The sequence below is a fragment of the Amblyomma maculatum genome, chromosome 11, assembly GCF_055883805.1.
Source record: "Amblyomma maculatum isolate TAMU_Amacu chromosome 11, ASM5588380v1, whole genome shotgun sequence".
NCBI lineage: Eukaryota > Metazoa > Arthropoda > Arachnida > Ixodida > Ixodidae > Amblyomma > Amblyomma maculatum.
The window spans coordinates 32,140,814-32,149,986 of record NC_139354.1 but is presented as its reverse complement, the minus strand read 5'-3'; the positions used below and the strand labels follow the sequence as shown (position 1 = coordinate 32,149,986).

The window sequence follows — 9,173 nt, the reverse complement described above, 5'->3', positions numbered from 1 at the left end:
TCTTGGCACTGAATTTAAGCTAGAAATATCTACATAGAAAATGATGCCGTGATCAACATTCAAATGCAAAAGATGGTGCAGCCAAGACTCTAGGATCTGCACTCCTAACACAGCACCCCATTTTCTAGTTTATAAAACTCCATTTTTGGCAAGAGTGATTTTTTGCAGTAAGACTGCAGAGCTCTATTGATACAGGGCAAGGTCAATACATACTCAGTGTCCTTTTGATTCCTTTTATAGATATGCATCACTGATGTAATGCGAGAAGTTTTTCCAGTACAGCATTTTCTTAAAGGGACAGAACACCGGAATTTAGGCATATTTTTTTCGGAGAAATAAAACGGTTGCTTTCTAGAGGTTTTGGCTCCATAGTGCTTTTGGTAGAAACGCAGTAGAAAATGTTTACCAAGAATATGTCGATCAGTGCACACGCCAGTTTTTCTGTAGCCCGATGCTGGAAACCATGAACAGTGACCGCGATGACAACTGGTGGCATACAAAACAGGTGCACTGAAACCAAATATAAATTTCACCAGCTGGACAGTAATTGGATATATTTAGTGTAGAGTAGCATCCATTTCAGCTTCCACACTCAAGGCTGTTATGGCCCAGGAACGTAAGCCTCGTCGACGAAAATAGTGGGCCCTGTCACAGTTTCATCCAAGGAATACGAAACACTGTGACGCCATCTAGTGACAAAAGCTGAAAATATGGCATTCGCATTAAAAAAGGAGGGTCAATTTTTTATTTAACGATGCATTGGAGAGAGTGCAAAATATAACTTATGACAAGCACTCGTAGGAAAAAAAAAAAAAAAAAGAAAGAACAGCGTGCACTTATGAAAACCAGTTATATTTTCCTGAGATGTGGTTACGTGGGGTACTGATAGGAACAGCGTTTCTCTGCAAGAGGCCGCCTCAGTTGTTTCTCTGCTATTCTCAATGGCAAAGTAAAATTGTAAAACCTCGTTTCTTTGATATCGTAGTGCTTGCTTGATCTGTACTATATGAGGCAAGATTTTTTCGACATATTTTGGCCGGTGTTCTGTCCCTTTAAACCGCTGCCGCATCTGGACGCCCGCAAGGATGACATCAAACATCAAGCGCTGCTCCATTCAGAGAGCAGGAACTTTTATTTCTCTTTACTGGTCACTCTAGAAAGACCTGCTTCTGCTCTGAATGCCTACTTACAAAAACCTGCTAGGAACCTTGGGCACACAAACACACATTAAAAAAAGGGGGTAGAAAGAAAGTAGGCTGCCCTCTGCTGCTGTGCAGCGACAGCCGCCCTAGGCAGCAGAGCCAGCGGTAGTTGTTGTTGCTTGTTGCCCGGCCTGCCAACTGGTCGGCCAATAAATAGGAAGAAGGCTGTATGTACACGGTTCGCGAGAGGAGTCATTGCACATGTTGCCACCACCACCATCACGTGGCACACTGCTCGCAGAGGCCAGGTCACTTGGGCACCAGCTTCTTGATGTCCACCGGGGAAGACAGGTCCAGTGGGCCGTCGGCTGCACACACACACAGACACGCAGCCAGAAATTAGTATTTTATCTGTTAACTCTTGGAGGCTAATAAGAAGGGTTCTACATAAGCCGAGAACAGCAATGTAGAGAGCTATGAAATTCAAAACAGTAGGCATAACGTTAGAGATAAAAAGTATGCAGATAAATAACAGAGAAACTCGAAATAATGACATTCTAATGGAAATCAAGAAGAATGAATTGGTATGAGCAGGACATGTTGTGCGAAGAGAGGATTACCGATGGTCGAAAAGGGTAACAAATTGCATACCAGGGAAGGAAACTGTAGCAGGCGGCAACAGAAAGTCAGATGGGAGGATGATGTTAAGAAGCTCGCAGGGGTTAAGTGGATGTGGCTAGTAAGGATAGGAGGAATGTGAGAGAGACTATCATGCAGTGGGTAGTTTTGATATGATGTTTACTTACACATATTACCAGCGATGCAAGGATCAAGATATACTGCCGAACAAAAAATAAGTCTCAAGCATCATGCACTAGAACCAAATGTAGCAGAATATATACCCCTGGCACATACTTCATTTAAGCAGACGAAATAAAAGCATAAAACTGCTCCCCCGACAGCGTTGATAAGCCAAGCTCAGTATCTGAAGGAACAACTGTTTATCACGTTTATTATGGCTTTCCTTCTTTTAGTGACCAGAACTGAACCATTTACGATACAACAAAAAAAGGTGCTTATAGAAGCTATAAGTGATGCTTTAAGTGACGTAAACATCAAGAATAAATGTGAGCGGCAAGCACTTTTGCACTCTGTGCTGTGTCACACCTGGTTGCCACAATACGAAGCACACCAATCGCATACCACATCAGGTGTAAGAGTGACCAATGTATCAGCATGAAAAAACGAATTCCCAAAGCAGGCCCAGCAGTTCCTCTTGCCGTTCTTCCCACTACTACCAGCTTTTTCTCGAGGCCACTGTATGATTAACCGATGTCACCTGTTCACAGGACGGATGTCACGCACCGCACGTGGGTGTCTTTCATGACCTTCGGTCGCCATCGAGGCGTGGATAAATGCTTATGACAACCAAGCAATGGTCAATGCTAGTGCACGTTAAAAGGAAGCTGAAATTTTTTTTTCTGTTTAATAATTACAATATATGAAGTTTCTAGGTAGAGTGCACCAAGTAGTTTTGCACTAGGATTCAAAATGGAGACGTGATCGCCAATTAAAATAAACATGGTTTCTCCCTAATGCGCCGGAGAAACTCCTTTTGCTGAAATTATTTATTTTCTCAGCCTCCGCCCGTAAGTCGTCCAATGCCGCCAAGCAATGCTTCGTGGGCATTGACTTTTTTCTTTCAATCGGCTGTTTCCTCACAGTAAACATAGTGCTAACATACATGACGTCATCACTGTTGGCACTGCCTGGCGGTGTGCACTGCGGAGAAGCCTGAAAACCAATGCAGGAGAAAAAGAAAACTGCATGAATCCTAGGCAATAAGATTTCAATGCCACAATAAGGAGACCTCTTGAGTCATTGTCAAACGGCGCTGGCACTCGACAAATGCTGTCCGGCCTTCCAGAAGCCCAGAATCCAATCCAGTAGCCACATAACAAGCCAACATTGGCTAAATTGGCTAAGTATTAAAACATTGGGTAATCAACAAAAAAAAAAATCCATAAGCCAATCAAGAAAGGTCACAAATCAATCCAGTAGCCACACAACAAGCCAACATTGGTTAAATAGGCTGAAGTATCTAAACGTTGGGTAATCAACAAAAAAAAGCCATAAGCCAATCAAGAAAGGTCATAAATCAATCCAGTAGCCACACAAAAAGCCAACATTGGCTAAATTGGTTAAAGCATCTAAACTAGAGTCCCTAGAAGTATTTGCTAGTCTGCCGTCCGAGCGGGGTTCCCTATGGAACCGGTTGGCCGCTTCCGGGATGAAAGTGCAGGGGGCGCTGTACGCATTCGGAGCATGGTGTACATGGTGCTCTGGTGGTTGTGCCGTACTGCGAATCTGCGCCACGCTGATCCGTTGGTGCCGTGACAAGGCTCGTGCACCACGTGCACTTTTTTTCGCTCGCGAGCCGGAATGCGCGCAAATTAGCTAGCACGTGTGCAAGTGTGCCTTTTTTATGGATATGTGATCGCATCATGTCCAGAAAACGGGGTAAGCGTGATAGCACGTACGTGTTTCTTGCCCGGGTGCAAGACCGGGTAGCGCTCGTGCAAGGTGAAATGTTCTCTCTTCAGGACACCGAAAGACACAGGGAAGAGGCAAGAGTGGGAGCGCAACATCAAGCGCGGCTGCGAAGGCAGTAACATTGTTTGTTGTCTCAGCTAGGGCATAAAGGTATATGCAAAACGGCATAAAGGTACAGTACAACCTCGTTAATTCGAAGTCATCGGGACCGCGAGACATCTTCGAATTAAGCGGGTTTTCGAATTAACCGAACACACCAAGAAATAAGACTTAGGCGAAAAAATTCGTTGCAGGAACGTGTTACCTTTATTCGGCATATTTTGAATTACTACTGAAAGTAATCAGAGATGCTGGTTTGCCGCGTCCGGTAGTTTACGGCTCCTAAGGTCATGCTCTCGAGTTGGTCAAATAGACGAAACATCTCTGAACTTCCACCGCGGCACTCAACAAAACCGCGGATAACGTTCAGCGATCCGATAACTTCACCAAGAGCAGGTGCTCGGGGAGGCTCGTCGGTGTCGTCGTCGCTATCGTCGCTGTCATCGCGCATGTTCGTACCAGCAGTGATCGCACTCTCCAAGTCAGAGTAGCCAGTCTGCTCTTCGCTCTCAATGTTGATATACTCGGCGAAGCCGACTGCTTTGGACTCATCCTCTGCGCAGAGCGCATTGATGCGGTCGCAATACTCTGCTCCTTCTTCGTCAAGAGTAGTAGTACATGGGTGGTCTGCATCGGCATCAACAGTGCTTTCACTGGAAAAACCAGCGTGTTCAAAACACCGCCTGATCAATGTGGGCTCCACTTGTTTCCAAGCGTACACCATGAGGCATATGGCTCCGAGGAGGTCAATGGAGTACTCCTTGCCATTGTCGTAGCAAAGGAGCATGCGCTTGAGCAGGTGGTACCGATAAATCTTCCTAGTGTGGTGAATGAAGCCTTGGTCCATCGGCTGTGAGATCGAAGTGGTGTTCGGAGGTAAAAATACCATCCTGATGGCCTGGAGATGTGGGATGTCGCCATGTGCCGGGCAGTTGTCGACGACAAATAGGACATTCCTGCCCGTGGCCGCGAACTTGCGGTCAAGTTGCCGCACATACTCTTCAAATATTGCACCTGTCATCCAGGCTTTCTTATTGTGCCTGTAGACGAGTTCATCCTTTGGCGGCAGCCGCGCATTTTTGAAGCAGCGAGGCTTCCCCGTCTTCCCGACGACCAGTAGCGGCAGCTTGTGTTTACCGCACATGTTTGCGCCGAACAGCACAGTAATCCTGTCCTTGGCCTGTTTCCTACCCTTGATGGCGGTGTTCTTCACTGCGAATGTTTTTGTTGGCAGCATCTTATAAAAAAGTGCAGCCTCGTCAAGGTTGTAAACGTCGTCTGCAGCGTACTAGCTAAGCAGCGGCGCCAATGTGTGGTTTCTCCAATCCTCGACAACGCTCTCGTTAGTGCTGCCGCTCTCACCACAGACGGTGAGAAAGGTTAAATCATTGCGTTCTTTAAAACGGCAAAACCATCCATTGCTGCACTTAAATTCCTCGTGCCCAAGTTGTAGAGCTAGGTCGTTGGCCTTCTCCAGCAGTAGCGTTCCATTGACGGGAAGGTGGGCAGCGTTTGCTTTCTGCAGCCAGCGAAGCAGAACAGCTTCCACATCTTGATACGTGGGAGCCCGCACTCGTGACCGCTTCGAAGAATAGGTCTTGCCGTAAGACTCTAGTATTTTTGACTTGTTGCTCAATATTGTGGACAACGTCGAGAGGGGCACGCCATGCCTTTTGGCCAACTCGGTCTTCGAACAAGCGCTCTTGCCTGCTTTCTGGATCAAGCAGAACTTCTGCTGCAGCGTTAAAGTCTTGTACTTTGGCATTTCTGCACTGCTACGGTCACAAAGCTAGCACTTCTGCACAGTCCCGCCCAAAAAAACGGCACAGTAGCCGACCCCTAACCACAGCGCACAACACAAAGAAATGGCGCAGGCGAGACCGGCGCGGCGGTGGTGGTGGCGTACTTGCAGCGTCGGAGGCACGGGGGAAGAGGGGGCGAAGCACACCAAGGGATGGAGTGGGGGCGAGGTCACGTGATAAAAACCGGTATGCCCGCCGTGTTGCAGTGAACCACGTCTTCTCCTCTGCAGGCGCGTGTTTCGGCGGTGCGCGAGGCGCACTGTGGACCGATTTTTGTGCAGAGAGTGCTCCGGCTGGGGCGCTTCGCCTATAAACCATCACCATTACTATGTGGCTTTGCCTCGCGGCTCCGTAGGGCCGTCGTTTCGCCGGGTTTGCGGCGAAACATGGATCAGGCATTGCCGCATAGCAGTCCAAATTTTCGAATTAACCGGGCTGGTGCAGGCCGCCTGTTCGAATTATCCGGCCAAATTTACATTGGAAAATACGGGACCGCAGAAAACCTTCGAATTATCCAGGATTTCGAATTAACCGAGTTCGAATTATCGAGGTTGTACTGTATATTCAAGAGAGAATGATGATAAGGCCCTTGCGTGCAAGAAATGTACGAAGATGGGTTGCTTGGCGAAAGGCCCACTGCCGTCAGGTGCCGATATTGTCGGCTTCAGTGGCGGGCAAACCCACAAGTGGTGAATATCTTCCTCATTATTTTGTGAGTTGCAGACAGGAAATCCTGGACGTTGATATAAATATCGGTATATATAAATATCGGATGATCCGGATCGGGGTTGCCCTTAATGTCACGAATAAGCTAGTGTCGACGTTTGTGAGCGACACTTCAAACTCTGCTTTATTGAGCGAAGTTTTAAGACAGATAAAGGTAATTGAGATTCCACGGGATGTTACGCAACTCACGAAGGATGCCATCTCAACGCTGTTTCCGGACACTCCAAAATACTTGTTGAAACCCCTGCCTCTCAAGAGAAATGAGCACAACTTGTACGAGCAAAAACAGTCAGCAGGGAGACCTGCAGAGAAAGAAAAAAAGTGCACTGATCCTGAAGCATCAGTGGAGCCAGTTGAAGAATACAGCGGTGGTGGATCGTGTGACGTGAGCCTGCTCCAGGAATGCAGAAAGCTGCATGCCACCACCACTGAAGACAAATGTCGATCTTTCTGATGTTGAACAATGAACATTCGCATAGTGCCACTCAAGCGAGGACGAATTTCCGGAGGCAATTGCCATCGGCGAGTTCTGTTCCATCGCAGTGGTGAAGCTGCCATGAATACTGCTGTGTGCATTCGAGGAAACAAAGTCAAGGAGATAGCTGTAAAGTTGACAGAAGAGGTAATTAACCTTATTCAGGACATTGCGAAACTCAGCTTGTGTCCTGGCAGCGGATTGAAGCCTATTACCAAGACCTTTCCCACCTACAATGGGCGTTGCTTAATTTGCGACGAACTGTACCATTATTTCTGATGCAACATGCATATAGCCTGCAAATACTTGCGAAAGGTAACTCAGAACACCCTGTCAAGAAGAAGAAAAAAATTAAGAAACAAACTTCTATGTCTCGAGCAGTTTGTCGTACGAAGGACAAGGTGGCAAAGCTGGTAAAAGCTCTCGGTGAAATGAAAAATGAAAATGAACACCTTCAAGGACAGAGTTTGAAAGAAGTGTTAGTGCCCTTCCTCTCAACTAACAGCTGGCTGTTAAAATATGTTTTAGAGGTTGCAAAACGGAAGTCAACAAAAGTGATGGCATATTCTGATGAGTGGCTACTAGGCTTCCTAGTACCAAAGAATGACTACCAGCAGTTTGCCTGAAGCGCGGTGCGATTTGAAGGGCTCGGGTTCCCATCTTGCGTGCTTTAATTGTGCATGCATCCGAAAGTTTCTAGTTCTACATACGTGTTATAACTTAGCTAAACGTCCGAAGAAGTTAAGATGAAACTATAGCGTGAATGCAAACGCCGGCGACAGCGCTCTGTTGCTCGCACACATGGTCCTTGGAGCCTAGAATGTGCGTCTAGTATAGTTCTCCATGCAAGCGCAATTGTTTGCACAAAATCCTCAGAAGTCCTCATTACAATACGGCACGGCGGTAGCTTCAGCAGGATAATAGGGTATAAAAAGCAGCTTCGTTTCTACATCGGCTCAGGGGCATGCGTGCAAACCTTCGCTCACGAAAAAAAAAACGTCGTATCTGTGGTTATGCCAACAATTCAGCTGCGAATTCAATTTTACGACTAAACTGAAATCAAAGACTTAAGAGCGGCATCGCATGTACAAGGCACCTGACAATGAGCATGCAGCGAATGCATTTCGAAGCGCACGGGCGCGCGCGTCGTCTGCTCCGTCAGCAGTGGCGCACTCCGGTTCACCACAGCGCCACCGCGGCGATCATTCAGCGGCAGCCCCCGCCGCTGCCGGCGGACGACAGACTAGCAATATTTCTAGGAACCCTAAACATTGGGTAATCAACAGACAAAAGCCATAAGCCAATCCAGAGTGGTCGTAAATCAATCCAGTAGCCACATAACAAGTCAACATTGGCTAAATTGGCTAAAGCATCCAAACATTAGAATTAAAATTGGAAATAAATTAAAACAAACAAAATACAAAAATGATTTCGCCCTATTACACCTAAGCTTTCTGAAGTGTCTCCTAAAATTTTTTTTTTTCTCCTTTCTCGTTAACTTCATGGGTGCAACAAGAATGCTTGGCGAGTGTGTAGTGAACCAAGAAGCTGCCGCGGCTAATCCGCGCTATTACTATCACTCCGACCAAAACATTTTAAGGTGACAGCCTTTATGGATCATGCTCGCAGATCCTGTCCGTCCGTCCGTAACTCTTTCGTTACTTGGGAGGCAGTAGCTGGCAGCTGGCATGGTCGAGAACTAACTGGACGTAGGTCTTCTTGACACTACGTATGGCAGGCGTTGCCAACTCGGGCCTCTCCTTTCATATGGGAGGGCGATATCATAGTCAGCCTGCCAAGATCCTTGCATTCACGTTATCCCTAGACGACGCAGGCATGTTCATATGTGGGTCTTTATATGTTGGCTGGTAGCTTATGCTATTGCATCATCATGAAGGTGGGAGTGAAAGCAGATAGAAAAAGGTGACGTAGTACAGGGCTTTGGATCACCACGCGATACAGGCTTTCACCTCATCACAGTTTAGTAATCCGAAGTGCCCCCTAAATTTTTTATATAAGAAAAAGAGAAGAAGAATTTGAGGGGAAAAGGAAGGCAGCTCAAAGGAAGGGGCTGGTGTACAAATAATATAAAAATATAAACTGGTTGGTACAGACTTCCCACGACACTCTTCACTGTCTCTGCCCTCTGCACGCATGCAACAATGCTTGTTGTCATGCACATTCGCAGTTCTACTAATCATGACCATTGTTTGCAGTCGACACAAAGGCAGTTCATAATCGCCAGAATTTTCTTTTGCCATAATAATAATAATAATTGGTTCATAGGAAGGGAAAGGCGCAGTATCTGTCACACTTGCTCGATGAAAGTGGGAGTGAAAGTGAAAAGAGAGAAAGTGGAGCTGTTGTGGAGGGCAA

General features: G+C 46.6%; 1 protein-coding gene across 3 annotated transcripts in view; it reads right to left on the bottom strand.

The window, feature by feature from the left end:
* Positions 1 to 768: 768 nt before the first annotated feature.
* LOC146173416 (uncharacterized) overlaps positions 769 to 9,173 on the bottom strand; it is a 40,097-nt gene continuing 31,692 nt past the window's right edge. The window contains exon 9 of one of the 3 annotated variants that reach the window (XM_084584252.1): positions 769 to 1,510. In XM_084584252.1, the coding sequence (XP_084440378.1) occupies positions 1,452 to 1,510 (59 nt within the window). In that variant the 3' untranslated portion in view covers positions 769 to 1,451. The remainder of the gene's footprint in view (positions 1,511 to 9,173) is intronic. The other 2 variants (XM_084584253.1, XM_084584251.1) reach the window with 2 other exon arrangements.